General features: G+C 45.7%; 1 protein-coding gene across 2 annotated transcripts in view; it reads left to right on the forward strand.

The window, feature by feature from the left end:
- The window catches only part of LOC138567171 (early endosome antigen 1-like), a 1,584,277-nt gene that overhangs the window by 1,426,932 nt on the left and 132,788 nt on the right, over positions 1-24,557 (forward strand). For both annotated transcript variants that reach the window (XM_069645141.1, XM_069645140.1), the window contains one exon: positions 20,359-20,745. In XM_069645141.1, the coding sequence (XP_069501242.1) occupies positions 20,359-20,745 (387 nt within the window). The remainder of the gene's footprint in view (positions 1-20,358; positions 20,746-24,557) is intronic.

Consider the following 24,557-nt stretch of genomic DNA (forward strand, 5'->3'; position numbering starts at 1 on the left):
AAGCTACTCAACTTGAAGAAGACGATCGTGGTGAAGTTTAGTCACTTTAAGAAGGTTGATCGTTTCATCATTTAACATTTCGTCTACATCGGGTTGCATACCCTGAAGAGCCTGAAAGTATGTTCTACCTGTGTAACATTGGTCTTTCACTACAGGATCCGTTTGGGATCCCTGTGTTAATAGTTTGGGCACAGGCGGCTGAGGGACTATTGCTGGTTGGTGCAAAGTCAACATTTTCTCTAGGTAAGTGACATAGAAGGAGTGTGACTGTTCCTGAGCCAGTGTATAACCTTCTATTTTGCTGATTTTTTCCATCATAAGTCCTAGCTATCCTTTCACTTCTCTAAGAGAACAATGCGTAAGGTCGTGACCTTTATCTAGAAGATTAAGAATTCTCGGATATTACAGGAAAATTCTGCAAGTCATGATTGTCGATGTTAATCAGCGAGTCCTCTGGAGTTGAAGAGGGAATGTCCACTGCTTTTGAGAGTTGGTAGTCAGAAGAGACTGACCTGTGGACATGGTCGCTAAGTGAGTTTGACAAAGATGAACATCTACCTTCTTGCTGAAGGGGGAATACATTGGTTCCAACATCATGGAGACTAGGGCCAAAACGTTCCCTTGTGGGTACGGCGTAGTTTTTATATACAAATTTGTCAGATAGGTGTAAATGAACATGCTCCCAAAATGCATGGGTCCTTGAGGCCGGCGAGTAGGGGCCAAGTGACCACCGAACACGTTTTCCCAGCTCACTCTTAATGGCAGGAGCAAGCATCGAGGTGTCCGAAATAGGCACAAAGTGTTCCTGAGCATCTTTGTGTGAGCAACTCGACTTAGCCCTATAGGATGCTTCACTCATCGAGTTGCTTTCATCATTGTTCGCATCTTTGACAGAAAATGAGGGCATGATCTGATCTAGATTAATTTTCGGGGGTTAGAGTCCTTCCCTAGATTCGGATAGACTAGCAGGTGGCAGAGTCGAATCACCCTCTGTCACTGAGAGACTTGACACTCCAGGGATAAGCACTGACATGGATAAAAGGGACTTTTTGCTACGAGGAAGCAAGGGGAGTGTAACGTTAGATGATTTGTTAGCCATGCCTTTGGGTGGACCAGTAGGCACTTCTCAGGGTGCGACTCATGGTCAAAGTTGGCCAGTAAGTGTTAAGTCAAAACAAATATGTTGGCACCAAAGAAGGATAGGCTCAAGCTAGAATTTGAGCAGACAGTTTTAAGAAGTTTCTATACAATAAGTGTGTAGTTAAGGTCAAGGGACGTGAATGTAGGGCTGGCAAAACTATAAGCGCGTATTAACAACTAAGTGGCCCAACAATGAGCTACAAGAGCCTTTTAGCAGCAATTGGAGAACTCAGGCACAGTGCCCCTTCAACCAAATTAGCCCACAGTTGGGCACACTGGACCCTTTTACAAGGCTAATCTACAGGTTTTTATTGCGTCCCAATTCCCTTTTTAGGAGGGACATTTGTGAGGCTTATGGACTAGAGTGATATCGAGAGACAAAGTCTAAAGAAAAAAAACCACACATACTTACACTCGGTGGTCAAAAGGGCCAATGGTCAACGTCCCATCCAGTGGGCGTAGGCCCAGTGAGGTTCAAAGGCTCCAAGGCCCGCAGTCACTCCCTGTGGCAGAGGCCAAGGTAGGTAAAACAGAAGACGTCTACAGGTCCAAGTTCCAAAACAAATGGCAACAGTCTCCCCTCCTTCACCCAGAAGGCCAATACACAAGAGGTTATCTTAACCAATGTACGTCAGCCCAGTGAGGTTCAAGGGCTCCATGGCCCTTAGTCACCCTCTGTGGCAAAGGCCAAAGTAAATCGAGCAGAAACCTCTAGAGGTGCAAGATCTGGGGCACAAGTAGCAGCAATCTCCCCTTCTTCACCAAGAGAGACAGTACCCAGGGGAGCGATCACCTAAGTAGCTCTCCTCATCCTGACAGGGTTCAAAGGCTCCACAGCCCGCAGTCACCCCATGAGGCGGAGACCAAAGTCAGGTGAACAAGAGTCTGTTGACTCACAAGGGCTCAGACCAGCAGTCACCCGCACTCCGGTGGAAGCAACAGTTTTCAATTTGGCAGAAACGTAACTACTGCTTCTCAACTTTCTGAGGTTCAAAGGCCCCAAGGCCCGCAGTCACCCCCTAAGGTAATATTCTTACAGAAGCATATAGGTAAAGCTGTAGGTGCACAACATAAACACAAAGTCCGATCTCACAGGTACTCAGACCGACAATCACCCGCGCTCTGGTGGAAGCAATAGTTTTCAATTTGGTAGATACCCGACTACTGCTTCTCAACCTTCTGTGGTTCAAAGCTCCAAGGCCCGCAGTCACCCCCAAAGGTGATATCTTTACAGAAGCCTATAAGTAAGGCTGTAAATTCGCAACATAAACGCAAGGTCCAGAGTCACAGTTCAGAGCTGTATCTACCAACGTAGCAGACCTTATAGGTGATTTAGCTCTGTTCACAAGCGCATCCCAAGTCAGCTCGATAATACAAGTTGGAGCGCATAGACCATTCCCGTGAGAGGCACCAAGAAGTCCAAGAGAAAGCACACCACATAGTAAGGCGCTGCACAGTTCGAAAACTCACTGAGTCACAGTTACGTCACCCCGCTTTCCGTGGAGAATGCAGGCATAATAACAGTTCAGATTCTCAAGGGGCGTGAGAGAACAGTCAGCATATAATGACAAGGGAGCGTGCCATCAAAGGCGATCCCTTGATTGGCAAGTTCCAAGTGATGAGGTTCTTACTGGGCGATCCAAAGGGTGCAAAGAAAGAGGCCGCCACAACCATGTCTCCATGCTCCCACCGAACACCAAACACACAGCTGGCACACTGCGCAGCGCTCCGTGCATGCGCAGTGTGTTTATAGGCAGGACTTGGAATCAGGCACAATAGAAAGAGGACTTCGGGACTTCGATAAATTCAAAAGTAGTTGTCCAAACACTGTTTGCTCAGCAGGAGAATCCGGGAGACAGGACCTTTCCCACCAGCAACCACCAAACACACAGCTGGCACACTGCACAGCGCTCCGTGCATGTGCAGTGTGTTTATAGGCAGGACTTGGAATCAGGCACAATAGAAAGAGGACTTCGGGACTTTCATAAGTTCAAAGGTTGTTGTTCAAACACTCTGTGCTCGGCAGGAGAATCACAGAGACAGGACCTTCCCCACCAGCAACCACCAAACACACAGCTGGCACACGGCGAGAGAGTTTTCTTTTCCAAGAGTCGACTTGTAAACGGACGGAAAACACAGGTTGCAGTGCAGAGCAGGCGGTGGCCCAGTCCGGGAGCGAACCCTGAAAGCAGGTGAGTGAAGATGGTGAGAGAGGGAGCTGACCTCAGCACTCCTGGCCGGTCGGGCAGACCAGGAAGCAGAGGGGACGAGAGCTGTGGCCGCAGAGCACTGCCGGCCAGAGGGGAGGTGCAGAAGCCAGCTCCAGATGGCCTGCATAGTGAAGCAGTGCTCAGTGACAGCGGAATCGCCAGAAGAAGATGAAAGAAGTTGCAGCGGGAACTGGAGGCCAGGACGGGCTTCGTTCCGACGCAAGCAGCGAGAATGCTCAATGCTGCTGACTGGGGAAAGCTGCTCGAGTCCAGCAAATACCAAGGCGAGTACCCAATATGTACGAGTGCAGTGAAAGTTGCATACTTACATATGTTGTCAGTGAACCCAGAGGGAATAATGGGATGCCGAAACTGAGGAAAAGAGACCCTGAAAGAGTGAATTGGTTGCCGAGAGTGGGGAAGAGAGGTAATCCTCATTGGAATAAATGTCATCTTTATAGTCATAGTACTTTGCTGTGAAGTAGCTTGGGGAAGACCCATAACCCCTTGCACTGATTAAGAAAGACAGATTGAAACCTAAAGATCTGGCAGGAAAGTATACCAGGTGCTTTGCGGGTCTGGGACCTCCACTCAAATTGTTTAAAGCGCTGAATAGAGAACCTGGCAAGGGACTATACTAGATGCTTTACGAGTCTTAGACCCACACCCAAGCTGTGTTGTCTTGGAAAGAGAATCCCAAGGAAGACCCATGCCCTTAGGATCTGAATCTTATTGAATGTGATAAATAGCCTGGGGAAAGGAGTAATTTTCCCTGCAGTGGATTGCGACGCCAAGAGGAGGAAGTTCTCCTCCTGGGCTAGAAAGAACTTGGTTATTCTTTTAAACTTTTGTTTTTGCTGGAAAGAAACCTGGGGAAGGGAGTAATTCCCCTAAAGTGTGAACATTATCTATTTGGAACTTTTGTTGGAGTTATACCTTTTGTTGCACACTGTCAAAGCCAAAGACAATACCCTTAACACCTTTAGGGAACTCATGGTTGCAACAGTAAAGACAGACACAAGTGATCACAGTTCAAGGGTGTTTATTAAACTGTATACAGGTTAGAAAACACCTAATCTAAACCTAAATCTAAGATGGGAGTGAGCGTCGAACATAAAATGAAAATAAGGCAGTCCTAGTGGTGGTGTGTCAAATAAAAGGGCCTATGCTAAGAAACCTATTGCCAAACCGTACAACTAATATAAAAAGGGTGTGTGATAGTTCTCAAGAAAAGAAAGAAGTGTTCATAAATAATATGTCAGGATGCAGTAGCTTGGGTCTCCTTTCCCCACATTTTAAGCACGGGGTAAGACAGGATCTTGCAGCACAGTACAGTCTCGAGCTTCCCCAGCAGGAGACAACAGTTCCACTTGGAGCTATCAGGACCGTTGATGGCCAAGTCTCATTTCTCCTGAAAGTCTCTTACTTTCGAGGGCCTGACGTAGTCAAATAACAAAACAAAGTTCCTTTTTCACATATTCTCTGTAGAGGATGAATGCACCCCTGGGTGCCCCTCTTCTGGGCATTGACCCTTCACAAATTGTATGTCAAAATAACAGTTCCTTCTCTCAATGGACTTTGGGTGATGGCTTCACCACTGGATCTCCCTCATTTCGGCTCGGACCCTTCAAAAACAGTTCCTATCAGTATCAAGGCCTTCAGTGGTTTGGCTTTCTGGTTCTGAGGGCCTGATAGGTTTACATAAACAACAAACACAAGTTCATAGAGGATTCTTCACCCCGGGTACCCCTCTTCCGGGCGCTGACCCCTGTTTACTTTCAGCCTCCCACCACCGGGTTCACTATAGCTTTAATGAACTTTTGGGTGATAGCTTCACCACTGGATCTCCCTCTTTCAGGCTTGGACCCTTCTCAAATTTCAATGTCTTTTTAAACAGTTCCAGTGTACATCCCTCGGCCGGGTTCATCTTGGTCAACACACTGTTTCTTGGAACTTTAGACTTTGCCCCCTTCTCATCAGCATCCCTCTTCCGGGTTCACGCTTGCGAACTTCACATTCACATTTAATGTCTACGGAATTCACTTTCTTTGCTTTCTCATGTGGCGGGAATCACTTCCACTTCCCTTGCTTTCTTTATAGTTCTTAGGTTAAAGGCTTTCGACTGTACAGGGATTTTGCTGGACCTCCTGTATGACCACTTTGACCTATCTTGGCGGCTCTCATACGGCCTTCTGGTATATGTATTTTCACTCAAACAGGGATCGACCAGGGTCTCTCCAGTTAACAGCCACGTGGTGCCGGTTCCCTCTGCAGCTAGTTTCCCCTTAATGCTTTTTACAGTTCTTTGAACTTAGTTCAACTTGCCACTTTGTGTCTTTCATTCACCACAGCCAGGGTCTTATCGGCTCTCCCCTCGACTCACCGGCTGTGATGAACTGCTTGGCTTTACTCGTAACTGGAGTCAAGGCCGGTATCCCAGAAGCAGTAGTCTCCCTCACTCCCGCTTATCAGTGTCGATACGCTTCATGTACCGTTGACATCGGTTGCAGGACACTTGGGCTATTGTCATCGGTTTTACAATTCCCTCTGCTGAAGTTTTGCGGGTCTGCGTCGAAAAGGGCAAGGTCGTGTCTCTCCTTGACAGCCTCTGGCTATTCGCCACCTTTCTCCTCCTCTTGAACTGCTGGGCATGGGTAGCTGTCTCGTCATGCAGTCTGCCTTGCTTGTAGTGTGCTCTCTTGCTGCACCTTTTATCCCTGTCCTGTGGGGAAGGGAAAGGGCCGTCAGGTGTGTATGATAAACGGCTCTGGTGTTAGTCCGTTCTCTGGTGTGTAATGCAAAACTGTTTGTGTCGGAAAGGTGGGGGGCGGATTGGTTTTGATTGTCCTATGTGGTAGGATGTGGAAAAGGTGTTGAAAGGAGGGGGATACCGCGCCTCACCTGTCGGTGTCTTACTCTCACTCCCCGAGGACCCCCCGCATCCAGGTGATCCTCCCTCACTGGTCCACCCCCAGGAACTGGATCCAATAGTGATGGGCGTTTCCTGGCCACCTGGATGACAGATCCACTGGGTTTAGCCAGGGAGACACCTTCTTGTTTCTCACACACCTTAGAGTTTGTTTTTAGAACGAGAGGGCTAGGATAGGATTTCAGACACAGGACATGTTGCTTTGGACATCATGACATCTGACAGACCCTTAGTTTTGGTTGAGGTAGATCAGGGATAGTGAGGCATTTTCCAACCCCTTTATTATTTAATAAAAGTTTATGCCAATCACTATGAATCCTCTGTGTCGAAGTCTTATTCCTGGTTCCTCACAGTCCCCGAAGATCATATGATGGGTTCTATGTGCATACAGTTGCTCATGGAATTATGGTAATAACACAAGTCTACTAACAGCACTATTTCACCCAAAGTATAACTACATAACAACAGTAGAAGGTTGTGCTGTATATGTATTGTCGCTTATCAAACAATGTGGATCAAGAAAAACGCCGAGAACATGTACTGTCTTTGTATAACTTTTATTAGTGTCTGTGCACAGATATGGGCCAACTTAAATTTACAATTGGAATCTTCTCAAAGAAACAATCAGGATGGTTTTGTCCCAAATTAAACAATAAACAAAATGGTACCCTCCCATATATCTCCCGCTGAATGCAAGTAGCTAGGCCTTCAGGCCCCTGAAGAAATTGTCCATAGATTTGAGAGGAGTTCCGTCATCTACCATTTCAGATGTTGTGTGTTTAAGGGATCCCAAACTCTCTTATTGATAAAAACTGGTTTCTGGGGATCTTTAACCCAAAAGACTACCAACAGTGTGTCCATTTGGTGGCACAGCTCAGTGAATGTGATGGGAGCAACATCGAGAGAGAGAGAGAGAGAGAGAGAGAGAGAGATCCCTGATATTCTGGATGGCGTTTTGGTGATCGAAACCTGGCCCTTTTCCCTCTCTACATGTGCCATGACCTTCCTGTCCCACTCTTGTTCCTCCTCCTACCATATGTGCCTGCCTAGAGCCAACCTGGCCTGCCAGAACCTTCTTATTCTGGCTGACTTGGCCCTGGTCACCCTCACTCTCTCCTTCACTCCTTGCTGTTCTCTGCTTTCCTCCCACCTCCTTTGAAACATTCTCTTCTTCTCTTATGATTGCTTTTCATCACTTCCTGGTCCTGATGTCTATAGCTACTCCTTGAAGCTGAGTTCTATCTTCACTTCCTAAGAATTCCCTCCTACAGATCTCTTGTTTTTCTCTCACCTTGTCCCCATGTCAGTTGTTACCATCACCTGCTTCCACTTCTTCCTTCTTGTTACCTCCTCCTGCCAACTCCCAACTTCATCAACTACCAGCTTCCTTTACTACCACCACCTCCATCTGTCCATGCACGCTTCCTGTTACCGTTGCTACTTCCTCCACCCTTTCACTCTTGCTTTCTGATACTACCACCTCCTTTAACTCTTCACCACCTCCTCCTGAGTTTACTGCCTCCTTGTTATGTCTTCCTCCTTGTAGTTCCACGTCCATTGCAACCCCTTACTACTTCTGTTCCCTCTCCACTCCTAATGTTACCATATCCTTTTTTACCCCACCTCTTGTTCTCTCTCGCTCTCTTGCCACCTCCTGCACCCTCTCAATTCCCACCTGCTCCCTCTCTCCTCTTTCAATCCCTGACCTTATCACCACCTCCTTTGGCATCCCACTTTCTCCTCCTGCTCTCCACTGCTGCTACTTCTCCAACCTCATCCGTCTCTCTCCATCGTCTCCTCTTGCTCTCCAGTCTCTCTTCTCTCCAACAGTCTCTCCAGTTCTAAGCCTTTCCCGAACACGAGTGTCCTGCTAGAGCCCTAGCTCTGCAACTCGCGCTGGTTGCCGTTATAATGCGTACCCTCCTCCCATTGGTAGGGCCATTTTACACTGAGTGTCTGTACTTGTGAGTGGTGATGGAGTGTGGGCTGGGATTGGATGGCTTCCATGAGTGCGTCTAGGGCTTGTTTGGGTTCTTAAGGCCTGTCTGCCATTTTAGATTTGTGCTTCTGATCCTCCCTGAGACTGTCTGCTCTCAGCTGAGAGCTTCTTCTTTCATAGAGTGTGAATTCAATACTGGAAAGAAGCTGATTACACTTTCTAAATTCGTTGGCTCACTGGTAAGTGTGCCTAGTAACTTGTAACACTGTGTTCTCAGCAGGGGATTTCTCTGCCGAAAAGAAAATGCTTCTGTAGCTCAATTTTTCATCTGATACAATCTGGGGTCGGAAAGCGGCAGGAAGGAAAGTTTATCTCAGTGGGACTGCCCGATTCATTGAATGTCCCTTTTAAATTGGAAAATGACTTCCCTGGTGTTGCGAACATTTTTTTGCAATGCAATGTTATCATACACACTGGCAGTGTCTGGTGAAGGTAAATGTTTCCCTAAAAGAAAAGGGCAGCTTTTTCTGTCCTGGAGCTGGAGGTCTGTGTAAATGTAGCTACGGGCTCTGCCCGTTAGTAGGGGGGTGCCTTATTACCCTGCAAATTAATCTAAGGTTTTAGATTAGGGATTAATGTAACCCATGGCTCAATTGAGTAACATATTTCGGGGCTACATGTTACCACCGGTGAGAAATAAAAAATATCATACAGCAAGCGAGTCTTGGGGCTACACTTGTAAGCAAGAATGAAAAAATATACACGCTTGGTTATGGATTATTGCAAGTATGTTATTTTACTCTCTGTGTTGCTGCATGTTACTGCTTATGCTCCAAGATGCCACAGTTTTCAAACTTGGACTATGGTAACTTGGAGAGGTGTCATTTGGAATTTTCTTTGGGATATTGCTTGGACACACCCCTGCTTGAGGACCTTTTGGGACAATTTTCTTTTTTGTTTTTTACCTTGGAGAAGAGAGGAAGAGGATGGTGGCATCCTGGTACCCAGGCAGCCACCAAGGGCAACAACTTGACCATCACTTAAATGGCTTCTTACATTAGTTTGCCAGCACCAGTCTTTCTATGTCTGTGCCCCCTGTACAGGAACTCCCCACAGTGCCTGCTCGAAGGAAGCAGCGATGAGGAACACCCCCTGGGAAAGTGGTTGGCGCTATAAAAGGCGCTGCCATCATGCCATGCACAGCAGCCATAGCTAGAGAGCCATATCGAGGTGTGGAAGGGGCAGTGGTGGAAGTGGAAAAAAGGAACTAGTGGTACTCTGGTTGCATCCAAAAAGGATGGAGTGGGATTATCAGACGAGCTGATAGATGGGGGTTTTGGGTAGCGGGGTACAGTGTTATGTGGGAGTGGTGGGGGATTGGGGGTGGGAGTATGGCCAGGATAACAAACTTTGGCTCAAATTGTTGGATGTCAAGGTCTACAGTGATAATTTCTTATAGCGTTTACTTACGAAAAACATAAATTGCATAATAAAGCCACATGACAAGATGTAAATCCTTGTAGCAACATGTTAGGCCAAAATAATATCATTGTGGCTTTAATGTTCACATCCTGACTGGTAAACTATAAGTCCCAGAATGCAAGATAATGCCAAACTGAAAAATCTAGTTAACCCTACTGTACTTTCAGTGATTTAAGACATGTAATAAAAGAAGTTGTGTAATAAACAAAGATAGGTAAGCAGATTCTTTGTCACAAAGATCCAGTTGGTTGTTATTCGTGATGTTGAAAACATTTGATTCATGACTTAAAGCAATTATTTTTTGCATGTCTGTATAGTAGACATCATGGATATAAGCAAATCTTAAAATGGGCGCATTACATTGCTCACTTTAACTGTCACAGTTTTGCAAGGTAACTGGTGCTTTGCGAGCTCTTTGAGTTAGAAATTTTCCATCATGCATATTGAAGGCTCTGCCACTGATAAAAGAAATGTGTTTGCAACCTGAACACCTTAACGACCTGCAGAGCCACACATGTGTATGTGACTTGGGAAACGGGCAGTGCTTGAATATCCGACCTGAGACAATTCTATATTTGGCTCAGGAGAAAGAGAAAGTGTCAAGGAGCCTTTGAACTAAAGGTACGGTCTGTAAAAAGCAAACTAACTAGTGGGACGGCGTACCAATGATTTATATTACACTTCCTTCGCTGGGAAGGGGGCTCCGTGTGGGCGGAGCACATGGCGCTCCTATGCTGTCATGAAGTTGCGTACTACGTGAACGAAGGAGTAGAATTGCTGGGGGGTAATCAGTCCCTGGGGCCGCTGCTAGCTGGCCCTTGAGCTCCGCAGGGTGAGTGTCTGTGCACTGGAGGACTAACGCAGATAAGCAAGCCCTTACACTGCTCAGGAACACATTTCAGTGTGAGCAGATCCGCAGCAGGGAGTGCACTCTCCCTGCCAACCGCTACTACACGGCTGCTTCAGAAAGGAGAAGCATAGGTGGAGGGGATATAAACCAGGAAGGGGAGTAGGTGGGTGCTGTTTGTGGTTGAGTGGGAGGAGATGCAATGTAGGTTTTGACTGTGAATGGCCCAGCGTTCAGCCCATAGGAAACTATATGGTGTATCTTGTCACAGATGGCTTCAGTTATTCGACAATTTAATGTGCGGTTTAGGTGTTTTATTTACAGATTTCACAAACTGGCTGATGATAAGCTGCAGAAAAGCCAGAATAAGGGTGTCACCTGGTCTACACCTCAATCTCCCATCCGCTTCCTCCACCCTAACCCAAGCTTCCCTACTCCCCAACAGGTTGTAGCGAAAGTCTAGTGATGGGTAAACCCCTGCTGTCTGGTTCTAACCTTGTCTTTTGATGAGAGCCTAAAAGCTGTAGCCTTATATACCTTACACTCTTGCGACTTGCTAAAACATCCTTACCCAGATGATGACACAAATAATGTTCAAGATGGTGCCTTCTACCTCTTCCTCTCTCTCACCTCTTCCTCGTCTCCCCCTGATCTTGCAACTCATTCTCTCTCTCTCTCTCTCTCTGTCTCTCTCTCTGTCTCTCTCTCTCTCTCTCTCTCTCTCTCTCTCTCTCTCTCTTTTTCTCTCTGGTCTCTTCATTCTCTCCTCACCTCTCCCTCCCCTTTTCTTCCTAGGTCCTCTCTTACTGCCCTTCAAGCTCGCCTCTCTCCCCATAAGTCCTCTTCTCCTCCTTCATCTCTCTCTCGCCTCCTCCTTCCTAATGCTGTCTCCTGTATCTTTCTCTGCCTCTATCCCTCTGATCTTATCACACTGCCTTCTCCCTCCTCCAGCCTCTTCCTCCTGTCGCTCTCCGGCTCTCTGTCCAATCGATTTTCCAGCACTTCACTTCTCTCTCTCTCTTACTGCTCCCTCCAGTTCTCCATCCTCCCTGCTACAATATTTCCTTTCTACTACCTCCCACATCTCCTTGTTACTCACACTTTCTCTGTCGCTTTTACTCCCCCTCTCTCACTCTGTACCATTCTCACCTTTCACTATCTAACTTCACCTGCTACTCTCTCTTTTCTCCCACACCGCACTCTACTACTGCTCACTATAGCATATATTCCTACAACAACCACTCCACTCTCTCAAGCATGATACCACTCTCACACACACAATACCTTACCTGCTCTCTCATATACCACTCCCAGCAGCTCCTCAGCACTCCTCAGCACTCAGCTCCAACTTCCTCCCCCCTCCTGGCCCTCCGCCTGGCCTCTCGTTCCACCACTTCTCCTGCTGATCCCACCCAAATACCCTACAGCCAGACTTGTGAGTATTTTATATCTGGGCGTTGCTTGCTTTTTGCCACCTGCCCCTTGCCATTGGTCCTTAACAGCACCTGATCACTCTGGCCAATCTACCACTTTGCTTTCCATGGGGTTACAATGGCACACATCATTAACGAAACAATAGGCCTCACTCCTTGTTCCCTCACTAGTGTCATTTGGGTTTCTGCAGACCGGTTTAGTAGGCGTTCACCATGCATGTCTCTTTCCTTCAGCCCAGGGAAGTCAGTGTACCTGCCGTTAGTCTGGATGGTGTCAGAGGAGCAAGACTTTTGTCGCCAAACTGCTTCTCTGTGCTGAGCACTCCCATGCAGACATGTTAGGATCCAGGTACTGTGGTCCTGTAAGTAACAAGAAAGAACTCTGGCCAACATTTGAACCATACAAACACACTTGGGGGTGTCAGGGATAATCCCTACTCCCTCACTCTGCCTCTGGGTTAGGATCAACTTTGGCATACGCCCTAGTAGGTCACCTATGCCCAGGTAGGGTGGGGGGTGCCTGTCCCCTTGGGCCCCCCTGACTGAAGTCCTATCAAAACCTAAAGAAATTAAGTAAGTCGGCATATAAGTGACTAATGTATGGGGGTTATGGTGACAAACTGCAGCTGTCACCAGGCTAGGGAGTTAATTTATCTTGGTCCTGAAGTATGCTTAATTTGAGAGCCAATGTGAGAGCTGTGTTCCTGCCTATATTAAGTAGCATCTTTTCTCGTTTGTTTGGAGCGCTGCCTCAGAGCTTTAGCAGAGGACACAATGCTCTAAATCGCTTAGTAAACCTGGTGCTGTTCTGTGCCCCTTAGAGATGTCTCATCAGTTCACATGGAAGGGGCACACTTTGGCCATAAAGGGTGGATGGCAACTTCGAATGGCTTGTGTCCTTGCACATATTCCTCATCTTAGATATTCGTATCGTCGGCTTTGCTGCTTCAGAAAAAAAATTGCACACCTGAGGGTGCTGTGCTCAATGTCGTGGCATCGATGTCCCTTGAGAGCTGCCGTAGAGCGTCAACGTCATCCGTAGTATAAATAGCTCAAGCCCCGCCTGTTGGCTTCAGTTTAGTTTTTCCGAAAGCTTTTGCTTCCTGTGTATGAAAACGTCGCTTCAGTCTTTCGAGATGTCTTCATCATCTAATCCTTCTACCCCTAAAACTGGCTTCCAAAAATGCCAGAATTGCTGGAAGAAAATGTCCATAACTAATCCCCATCGCGTCTGCCTCTGGTGCCTGGGTCCCGACCATCGAGCTGACGACTGCGATTCCTGCTAAGCTATGACGGGTAAAGCTCTCAAGGAACGACGAGGTAAATTGGCGGTGGGGGAAAAATCTTCGAAAGCCTCTTCGAAGAAAAATAAAAGCTCAGCGGAGTCTAGGGAAGAGTCCCGGTGTAAATCGAATAAATCTAGATCGAGGAGTTGGTCAAGAAAATGTTTGTCTTCTTCGAAGAAGGCGAAGAAGAAACATCACCAATCTCCCTCTTCTTCTTCATCTTCTGATACAGGGGTTATCACTTGTCCTTCTAAGTATGATTCCCCTAGAAAATGGGAGGTTTGCATAGCCTCAATGATGCAAATCTTTGAGAACGCGGCCCGACCCCCTCGAAGAAATCGTGTGAAGACCATGCCCCAGCTCATTCTACAGATGACAGAGGAAGGTCAGAGACTAGACGCTCTAAATCCGGCAAAAAAAGTCATTGAGGTTGCCGTCGAGAGAAACCTCTCCGATACCTCATAAAAAGAGCAAGACGGGCCTATCGGTGCATAAACCAAAGGCGACACCAGATAAAATGGCATCAGGTTGCAAACCGTCTTCGAAACCTGTGTCGAAGATTTCCTCGACACCTCTGTTGAAGACTTACTCGACACCAGTGTCGAAGGCTCAGTCGACGCCTTCCTCGACGGCGCCTCTATCTAAAGCACCTTCGACTTTATCGAAGCCAGCGTCGACAACATTGACGCCTTTGTCGAGGACAACATTGATTCCGGCACCATTATCGACGCCATTGGCAAAACCAAGGTTGATGCCCTCGCAAACTATGGGTAAAAATGTATACCCCTTTACCAAGAAAATCATTTTTCAAGTCTATGGCCTCTATTTATGAGGAAGAACAATCCTTGGAGGAGGAGATTTACCCTTTTGGGGTGAGATATGGTACAAAGAATGTTCCTGAGATACTAATTGACCCTCAGTCAAAAATGTCTGACCTCTATGACTGTCTCCAAACAGCTAGCGGTATAGACACTTCACCTGAGTTAGAATTCGACAAACCTGACCCAGCTGATCATGCTGACTCAGCATATAGAAATATTATGAATAGGGTGGTGCAGTTCATGGGATGGAACAGAAATTCACCCACCTATGAACAGGATGACATGATGGACATTCTCAGTCAAGGTCCTAAAAAAGATCCTGTTCTTCCTTTTCATACAGCACTTAAGAGGAAGTTTATGGCCGCAAGGGAAACCCCAGAATCTGGACTGGCGGGAAACAAATTTTGATAGGAAATATACACCCTCATCTTGATCCTGACTATTTAACTAAGCATACTACACCTGAGAGCTTAGTAGTCCAGGCAGCTACAGCCACCAGACAATCGGCATACCCCTCTATTCCCCCAGATAGAGATGACAAAAGAATTGATGCTTGGTCTAGCAAGATTTTTTCTTTTTGTTCGAGCAGTATGGCTTTAAAGTCAACAAATGTGACTTGCACCCTTGCAAGGTTTACAAACACCCTTTGGGATTGTATTAGTGCAGCAGCTGAACTCATTCCTGAGGGCGAGGCACGGAATGGCTTCCTCGCGATTGTAAAAGATGGAAAGGAGGCCATGGGGGAATGCCTCCAGTCAGGACTGGACACTGATGACAGCACCAGCAGGTCCATGGCTTCTAGCACAGTGTTACGCAGGTTTGCGTGGATGAGGAAGTCGGGCTTTGCTCCGGATGTGCAGGCCAGACTTGTCAATATGCCATTTGACGGCTTGAGGTTGTTTGGCAGCAAGGCGGATGAAAGTTTGGAGAGGCTGCAGACCTCTAAGGTGGCGGGTAAATCACTTAGCGCCTCCATACGTCAACCTCAGCAACACTCCTACTCAGGCTCATCTTCCTGGAGGGGTCGTCCTTTTCATTTCTATTCCTAATTTGGAAGAGGAAGAGGACAAGCTAGTCAAAGAGGACAAAGACAATTTCCTCGGGTGGACGAGGAAAAGGTGCTAGATCAGCCCCAGCAGCGGCTACTGTCCCTTCAGCCGCTGCTGCAGCCGCCTCTAAGCCACTCTGAGGCCTTGACCCTCAAGACCCCGGTGGGAGGCAGGATCTCTCAGCATCTGAACGAATGGCAGGACATTACTTCAGATGCTTGGGCACTGGAAACAGGGGCTCAAGGTTACTGCCTTCCTTTTCAGAAAAGGCCTCAGGACCTTACACCGGGATACAACTCTGTCAAGATTCCAGATCCGCTCCTGTTGCAGGAAATGTTAACCCTGCTAGAGAAAGGTGCAACAGAACATGTACCTGTAGCAGAAAGGAACAAGGGTTGGTATTCCCCATACTTTCTCATCCCAAAGAAGGACGGAGGATTGAGACCCATCCTGGATTTAACAAGTTCCTCAGGAAGGACAAGTTCAAGATGGTAACCCTTTCTCAGGTCCTTCAGGCTCTCCAACTCCAAGACTGGTTGGTATCATTGGACCTTCAGGATGCTTACTTTCATGTGCTAATCCATGTCAAGCACAGAAAGTACTTGAGGTTCGCGGTTGGCAGTTCTCACTATCAGTTTCGAGGTCTGCCATTCAGACTGACCTCTGGCCCAAGGGTTTTCAACAAGCTGAGGTGATGGCGGTGGTGGCAGCAAGTCTCAGGAGAGGGGGGATTCACCTCTACCCCTACCTGGACGATTGGTTAATCAGGGCACATTCATCCGAACAGGCCCAGAAACATTTGAGCATGAACTGCCATTTCATACACAGACTGGCCTTCTCCCTCAATTACAAGAAGTCACATATGATACCATTCCAAAGACTCCAATTCATCGAAGCAGTCCGGGATACTTCCTCTGGGAAAGCCTTGCCTCCCGAGGTGAGAGCTCATCACATTCTGCAGATGGTAACAAAGTTCCAGAATGCCCAGCATCTGCCTGCCTTTGATTTTCTGAGGTTGCTTGGCCTCATGGCATCCTGCAATTTTTTGGTGCCAGAGGCCAGATTGTGAATGAGATCCCTTCAATGGTCCCTCAGTACTCAATGGTCCCAGTTTTTGGGGAATGTGTCAGATCTTTTGCAAGTTCCGGCCTGAGTGGCTCAAGATCTTCTATGGTGGGCTTGGAAGGACAATATTCTCAAGGGAGAATCTTTTTGGCAACCATGACCAGAGATAACAGTAGTGACGGGTGCCTCACTCACGTGGTGGGGAGCTCACACCAACGATCTGACAATCAGCGGTCGTTGGTCTCCATCGGAGTCCAAACTACACATCAACCTTTTGGAGCAATCAGGGCAATCAGACTAGCACTGAAGGCCTTTCTGCCCTCTGTACGGGGAAAGTATGTCCTGATAATGATGGACAACACAGTGGCCATGTACTACCTCAACAAGAGAGGAGGCGTAGGGACACTACCACTGTGCAGAGAGGCAATGCAGCTCTGGTTCTGGGCAATACAAGAAGGAATCTCTCTATCAGCAGTTCACCTAGCCAGAGAGCAGAACAAAGTGGGGGACGCTCTGAGCAGGCAGAGCACAGTCTCCCACGAGTGGGAACTAGCTCAGGAATTCCTTCAAGAGATCTTCACTCTACGGGGAACCCCGCAAGTGGATCCTTTTGCGACCAGTGTCAACAGGAAGTGCAAACTGTACTGCTCAAGGTAACTTCCTCCAAGAGGAGCTCTAGGGGACGCGTTCATAGAAGACTGGGAATTTACACTCCTATACGCATTTCCTCCAGTCCCAGTGATTCCTCACTTAATCAGGAGGTTGAGAAAGTTCAGGAAAACCATGATCCTAATTGCCCCAGATTGGGCCAGGAGGACGTGGTACCTTCCACAAAGACGGGATCATCTCTTGCAAGAGGAAGGTCGGGTTCTCCATCCAGAGGTCAAGACACTCCGTCTTCAGGCATGGTTTCTGAGAGGCTGAGATATAAGGATTGGGACCTCCCGGAAGACAAAATGGAGATTTTGCTTTCGAACAAAATCCTTGTACCGATGTCGTTGGAATCCATTCCTATGTGGTACACCTATGGTACTTTCTTTCCTATTACATTTTGCCAATCTGGGTCTCCAGATTGGTACGGTAAAAGGATATCTAGCTGCGCTTTCGATTTTTAAGCGCTCCTGGGAAGAGATGTCTTACTTCAAAATTCCATTGATTGTGCAGTTTTTAAAGGGTCTTACTAACGTGTACCCTCCAGTCCCAATTTCAAGTCCCCGTTTGGGATCTAAAGTTAGTATTAAAATTCCTTACATGCATTCCTTTCAAGACTTTACATTCTTGTCCGCTAAGGCTTCTCACTTTGAAGACAGTCCTACTAGTGGCTATTACATCGGCCCGCAGGGTGAGTGAGTTACAGGCTCTCTCTTGTAAGCCTCCTCACACCATCTTCCATAAATACTTAGAGTCAAACCTTTATTTCTACCAAAAATAGTCTCTGAATTTCACTTGTCTCAAAAGATCACAATGCCATCTTTCTATCCTCCCCCTCATGCAGGTAAGGAGGAAGAAAGGCTCCACAGGCTGGACCCAAAAAGGGCTCCTAGCTTTTATATTTCTAGACTGGCAAACTTTCAACAAAGTGACCAACCTTTCATTGGATATACCGGCCACAAATTGGGCCTAGCAGTAACAAAACAAACCTTATCCACATGGATAAATTTAGCAATTGGAGAATGCAACAGGCTGCCAGGTAAAGAACCTCCAGATGGACTAAGGACTCATTCTACTAGGGACATGGCAAATTTGACGGCTCTTCCGAGAGGTGTCCCGGTGCAAGATATTTGTGCAGCGGCCACCTGGTCGTCAATGCACACTTTTGTGAAACACAACTGTTTAGATTCGACCTCATCCCAAGGAGGTCTTTTTGCTAAGGCTGTTCTACATACGGTCCATGAGTAGAATTAATTAGTACCCCCTCCTCCAAATTTTCACTGCTTTGAGAGTCTATCTAAGATGAGGAGTACATGGGAGGACACAATCCATTTGAAGTTACTTACCAACTGTAACGTTCTTTCGATTGGATGTTCCTCCCCCGTATTCCTCATCGACCCTCCCAACCTACCCCGCCGTACAGTTTATGTATTTTACACTCAATGCTCCTTCAGAGCTTTCAGTCTAAGGTTACATTTTATCAACTCCTCAGTTGAGCATATCGAAAAAAACAGAACTGAAGCCAACGGGCGCGGCTAGAGCTATTTATACTACAGATGATGTCACAACATCGAGCACAGCTCCCTCTGGTGTGGAATTTTTTTCCGAAGCAGCATAGCGGATGATACAAATGTCTAAGATGAGGAATACGTGGGAGGAACATCCAGTCGAAAGAACGTTACAGTTGGTAAGTATCTTGTTCGTCTAACTGCAACGTTACAATGCTATACGTGAAGGTAGCATACTTTGCTTTGTCTTGATGTTTAAAGTGTACAGCATTAATGCTTATGATCTCTTAGGGAAAAGCATACAACTAATCAAAACAATAGCCTAAAAACTCTCATAGTAGTATGATTCTTTTTTCCATGCTCCTGTTTTCTGGTCTTCCTGATTGTTACCAAATCAGTGCTATGGTTATGTGATTTAGTGCAGGCTCTGTGCATGTACATGCGTAAGGGTGGTGGGGGGGGGGGTCACACTCACATCGGCAGTGGGACATCTTGCCTGTTGCAGGTCATTCTGGGACAGTATATCCCCCGGGTAGTAGACCACTACTGTTTATATATCTCCAGCAGGGGGTTATGGCATATATGCATACCCCCCCAGTCTAGCTGGCCTAAGGTGGGCCCCTGTGGTAGGGTCCCCCCTCTTTGGCTGGTAGCGTGGGCCAGCCATGGGGCCAGAGTTACTGGCCTGTCTGATGTGTTAGTGGTGTGGGGAGGACTGGACCTCTGATACAGGCCTGTACTGAGGCAATGTGACTATATGCAGTACCAGCTCCCATGCCTTCCTTGGGCCCAACGTTCACTTGCTTAGGGTGGCACGGAACCCTCTGAGCCATAGTAGTGGAGGTTTCAGATCCAGACAGGGGTTTTCATCACAGTGTACAGAGCATTGGGCAATACGTGGCAAGGTCAGGACACTCTATATTTGATTAACAGACAGGAACAGTGCATATAAAAGACAATTTTCAACAAACATGTTTTCAATTGTTGTTCATATGGCACGCCAGACGAGAAGGGTGTAGGTATTTATTTTGATGAAACCCCAGAAGCACCCCGTCTTTAAACTGAGGCTCTCTTTTTTTTCCTGATGTAAACCATTTTTTAGTTCACGCAGGCTCAATTTATGGTAATTAGATTATTTTGTTATTTTCTGCAGCCCAGAGCCAGAGATGTCAGTTTATAGAATTAACTGTCAATTAGGCTTAGAACGGTGACCCAAGAAAGCAGTTTCCACAAGATCTGTTTTTTAAACGCAGCACACACTATAAGGCATTTCTGCCATGTACTTCACGATATGAATATTATTTTTCTCACTGTGTAAGTATAGTTATGTACATAAATTAAACTTATTTTGATCAATATTTAGTTATGCTCCGTTGCTGAATATCAATTCACAATTTTCATGGCAACAGACTCCTATCTGTGAACTGTAAGTCACAACTCTGTAGGGGACACAGGACCCAGTGAGCTGTCGTCATGAGCCACTCTCTTCTGTCTTCGTGCCCACTGTTCACTTTTTTATGATCGTTTTTCACTGTACCATGGAAAATAAGGGCTGCGTAATCAATGAGTAACTCAACATTGCAAACAAATTAAGGCAATTGAGGTACAGTCACATCAAATGAGTTTTACAGAATCACATACTTTTGGTCATGTGTAGTTGTGTGTGGAAGGATTGATGATAATCCAGGTTTCTTAACTGTAAAATGACTACAGGATCTACTGGTGAAGACCAGTTCTCCAACAAGAGCATTGAATGCAATAAAACTTCTTGCCGTTGAAGCAGTAAAACAGTACGATCTTGTTTTTTGATTAAGGTGAAAGGTTTGCATACATGAATGAGGTTTTAGGAGGCTTGTTGATATACATCTCTAATTGGGGCCTAACGTTTTTGCCTTAATAGCCACTGTTTTCTTGGTCAAATCGTATTCTGGATCATTAGCCCAGATTGTGCTAACTGAGACAAGAGTCATGCTGTTTATTGTTTTTTGTCTTCAACAGAAGCACCAATCTCCAGAGCTGTAACGCAATACCTGGCAAGTCCGAGCTTGGGATCTGAAGAACACCATCCACCCTACACTGAACTTCTGAGTAGTTACCAGGCACTGGAGGAGGCCAACTGCATCCTCTCTCAAACTGTTGCTGGTCTTCGAGAGGAGCTAGAGGAGTTACGGGGAGCTGCAAGGCCAGAGGTCTGCCACTCAAACACCCAGACCGATCTCCTGGGTGGGACAGTCAGCATGGAGGGACAGGACTCTCCTGCATGGATATTGCGTGAAAGCCCTGAAGACTTAGCCAAGCGGCTCCAGAGGCAACGGGACAAAATGTCAGTGGCCTACGATGAAACAGAGTATGAGCCTTATGGATTGCCAGAAGTTGTGATGAAGGGTAAGTAAGTGAGACAGGCTAGTGTACAAAGCATAGTTACAGGCATAGGGAAACCACAGCATTTCATTCTTAAATAGCAGAGACATACTGGGAACCTGAAAGTCTCTTCCTCGCTGTGGGATCTTTCTATACCGTACACTGTACACAGGAAATTAGAACATCTCATTCTTATAGGCTCAGCATAATGCAGGAAACCATTGAATCAGTGGATCTTAGTTTGACAATAGCCACATGCCTACATATCTAAACTTTCCCATTGTCACAGGGTCAGCTGTATACAGGGAACACATGGCTAAAGCCCAAATAGTACGTCTGGAGCCAGAGTGTCTCATTCTCTCAGAGCTGTCTATGCATATAGAGCTAGATTTTCTCTTTGTCAGTGACCTAGCGGTTCACAAAGCCAACTGAAGTTGGAGTCATATTATTATTTCCACACAAAACCATCTGCAGATATGAGAAAGTAGTGTCTAATTATCAGCTTGCTATCTGTATACAGAACATTATGTAGTCACATTTGTTCAGTCTGATCTGTCTAGCAGATTCTCCTTTTCTCTCTCTTAGCCAACTGGATTTTTATGCCTGAAGTTGCAGGCAGATTGTTTTTTCTCCAAAAGATTCTTTCTATTTCCAATTCTCCTTTAAGTTCCCTTGTCATGAGGTATTTTTAAAATAAATGCTATTTATTTATTTATTTATTTATTGGGGTATAAATGAAAGAATTTTCCACATATTAAAACTCAAATTACAATAAATAGGTTAAAACGTATACAAAACACCATACAATTACAATGCAAATACAATATAATAATCAATTAATACAAAACATTCAGAATTCACTAAAATCAATTAACTGTGGCAGCTTGTGCACACAATCAGCCATATTCTATAAAGTGCAAGGTGCACAGCAGTTCTTTTAGAGTTAAGGCAGTAATACCAGGAGGCTGGTTCTTTAATGGAGTGCATATTATGAACATCATATTAGTTATTACTTCTTAGTATCTTATTTCTGAATAAGTTTTTTCTTGGACTCTAACGCATTGCCTTTTCAATAATTTCTTTTGAATAATGACTTCTTGATTTATTTTCACGTTTTACTACTTTTAATGTCTTTCCCTTTCTGGAAGTATTTTGTTTGTGATTTTTTCGGGTTGTTTGATGTATTTTATTTACATTTACTGTTATTTCCTGTGGCGGTGAGAGCCTCTTGCACCAGCTTTACAATCATTTCAAGATTGACTCATGATTTAGTCAAAGGAGACTTTTCAAAGAAACATAGTTTTCAAGGAAGATATTTTTCAAGCAAAATTGTTCCTGAGAGAAGTTATTAGAAAGCAATTTTCATCTGCTACGTACATAAGTAGGCACAACAACGTTAGCCTTACTGGCCAAGAAAGATTCTTACTCAGCAGCCATATCTTCTAACAGGGTAATTTAAATGTGGTTGAGTGGGAAGGTGGGGGAGTGGCACAGAGCGGTGATAAGAACTTCACTGCGAGGTCCTCACTGAGTCCTCGAGTGAGTTGCGTTTTACACCTGCATGAGATTTTCATTTAGACATAAAACAAATGTATTCCTATGGCATCCATCTCAAGGCATGGCAGATTCCATAGGAATCCATTAAATAATGCAGCCTGCAAAGTGTAATTTGCTAGCAGCATTTATTTTTTCACAAGACAGAGTGGAAACGAAAGACTAAAAGCGTGTTTGCCTCACTTTACTCTTTCATTTACTCTTTGCCTTGTGAAGGTATAACATTGCATGCAGGAGACCCAGCAGTGCAGTACGTAAGTAAAAACATTGGTGGTATACCTTGGATGCAATTAACATTTCTAATAAAATAGGGCTGTAATATCAGTTTCCATAATTGTGCAAAACATTGTAATATATCATTCATGCCGTAAGTGACTTTCCATGCTTGGTAGTTGGGGTATCAGTCATATTGTTAGTCTGCCTCCCCCAGGGCTCAAATTTTGCACTAGCTATTGGCTAGTGGGAATTTACTTTTGATGAGTAAGAAATAGTGTGCTGTGTGCATGTGGAGCATTAAGGGGGCGAGTGACTTATTATGCGTGGCTAGTAGATTGAAACTCAAACGTTTTACCCCTGGCCTCCAGAATTGCGCTGGTTTTTGTTTCACTTGTAGAACCATTATCAACATTTCCCCTTCTGAGTGAAGTAGGTGAACTGCTTTTCAAGAAAGAGAAGTATTACAAATCTGCATCTTAAGTGTGATGCGCCCAAGATGACCAAGCTATTGGTAATTTTTTCATTCCTAAATTCTTATATCTTCTGGTAGTGGCACACACTATCAAAAAAAATGAGTTGTCACTAATAATTTCTTAGTGAGGAAGAGTTTGCCACAATTGACTAATCAATCAGACCAAGTTATGCCAATGCATTTCGGAAATAAATCCTTCATCAGGGCCAGTCTAATCATGATTCATACCAAAACATGTATTAAGTTAGCAGTGCAGAATAATAACAATGCAGGAAAAACAATTCCGAGGCAACAATTGTAGTAGTAAAGTACATACAATGAAAAATAGGAATAAAAAACATACCAACAATTCGTGGTTGCAGTAGCAGCAGAGAGCAGCAGAAGAAAATGAAAATGAAAACAGAAAGCGAAAATGACTCATCAATCGCTATAGCCCAACAGTATGTGTGTCTATAACCATAGGTATGGTGCCAAGAAGTAATGAATTACCTGGGGCAGGTGGATATCAGGTAACACGTGGCAAACTACAGTGAGGCTTATCAGATGGTGACCAAATGCACTGTCCGAAATAAATCAGCGCAGTTCGTAAGCCTGCAACGCAATGGCTGTAAGCAGGAAAAAAACGTATTAGTGTTGGTAATTGACATCCGTGGTTAAACAGAGCTAGGAGGAGTAAAATGGGCTCAGCGTATAGAAAGCGGGAGCGGAGCAGTTCTCTCAAGGTCTGCAAGCAGCAGACTGCCGTCCTCGCATCGGCGCGTTGCCAAGGCAACGTGCTTAAATACGACACGTGACGCGCTCGAAGGGCGCGCTAGAAACTAAGGCAGCATTCCGGCCCTAGGGCTAGGATTAAGAGCTAAAAATAAATTGTTAGGTCTCCTAGTGTGTTAACAGAAAAATAGGTGATGAAAATAACATTAAGGGCCTCATTACACGGAAGGCGGTAATCCAGGGTGCTATTAGCACCCTGGACCATGCCGGTAAATTACCGGCACCGCCTTGGTGGAAAGGGGAATTACCGCCCTATTCCAAGGTTGGCGGGGCGGTAATTCCCCCTTCCACCATTGCCCTTCCCCATTCCCATTTTTGCCCCATAGGGCATAATGGGAATGGGGAAGGAGCTGATTACGGCACCGCAATTTTGCGGTGCCGTAATTAGCACCAAGGTCCCTTAGCGGGTTGGTTTTTAATGCCTGCAAAAAGCAAGCGTTAAAGCACCAACCCGCTAAGGGACCTCGTAGTAAGGCGGTAATGGTTAACGGTCACCGTTACCATTAACGGTGGCCGTTAACCATTACCGCCTTCCGTGTAATGAGGCCCTAAGTGTCAAATATCATACGGAATGGAAAGAGAAGAAATACTGTATTGTGCACAGGCCCAAGGGCTAAAGCATGTCTAGATAAAATAATTATAGGGCCTCCCCAGGAAAAAAGAGGAATAATCAGAAAGTAAAAATACAAGAATTAAACAATGAACACAAAAGAAATACTATAGTTAGAAAACATACTAGTGAACAACAAAAGCAGATAACCATTCATAGTGTCAAACTCTGCTGCTACTGGTGTCGTCAATCAGGCGACACCTTGGGTCCTAG

Source organism: Ambystoma mexicanum, chromosome 2p (genome assembly GCF_040938575.1).
Source record: "Ambystoma mexicanum isolate Mex_15411 chromosome 2p, UKY_AmexF1_1, whole genome shotgun sequence".
In the NCBI taxonomy this organism is placed as follows: Eukaryota; Metazoa; Chordata; class Amphibia; order Caudata; family Ambystomatidae; genus Ambystoma; species Ambystoma mexicanum.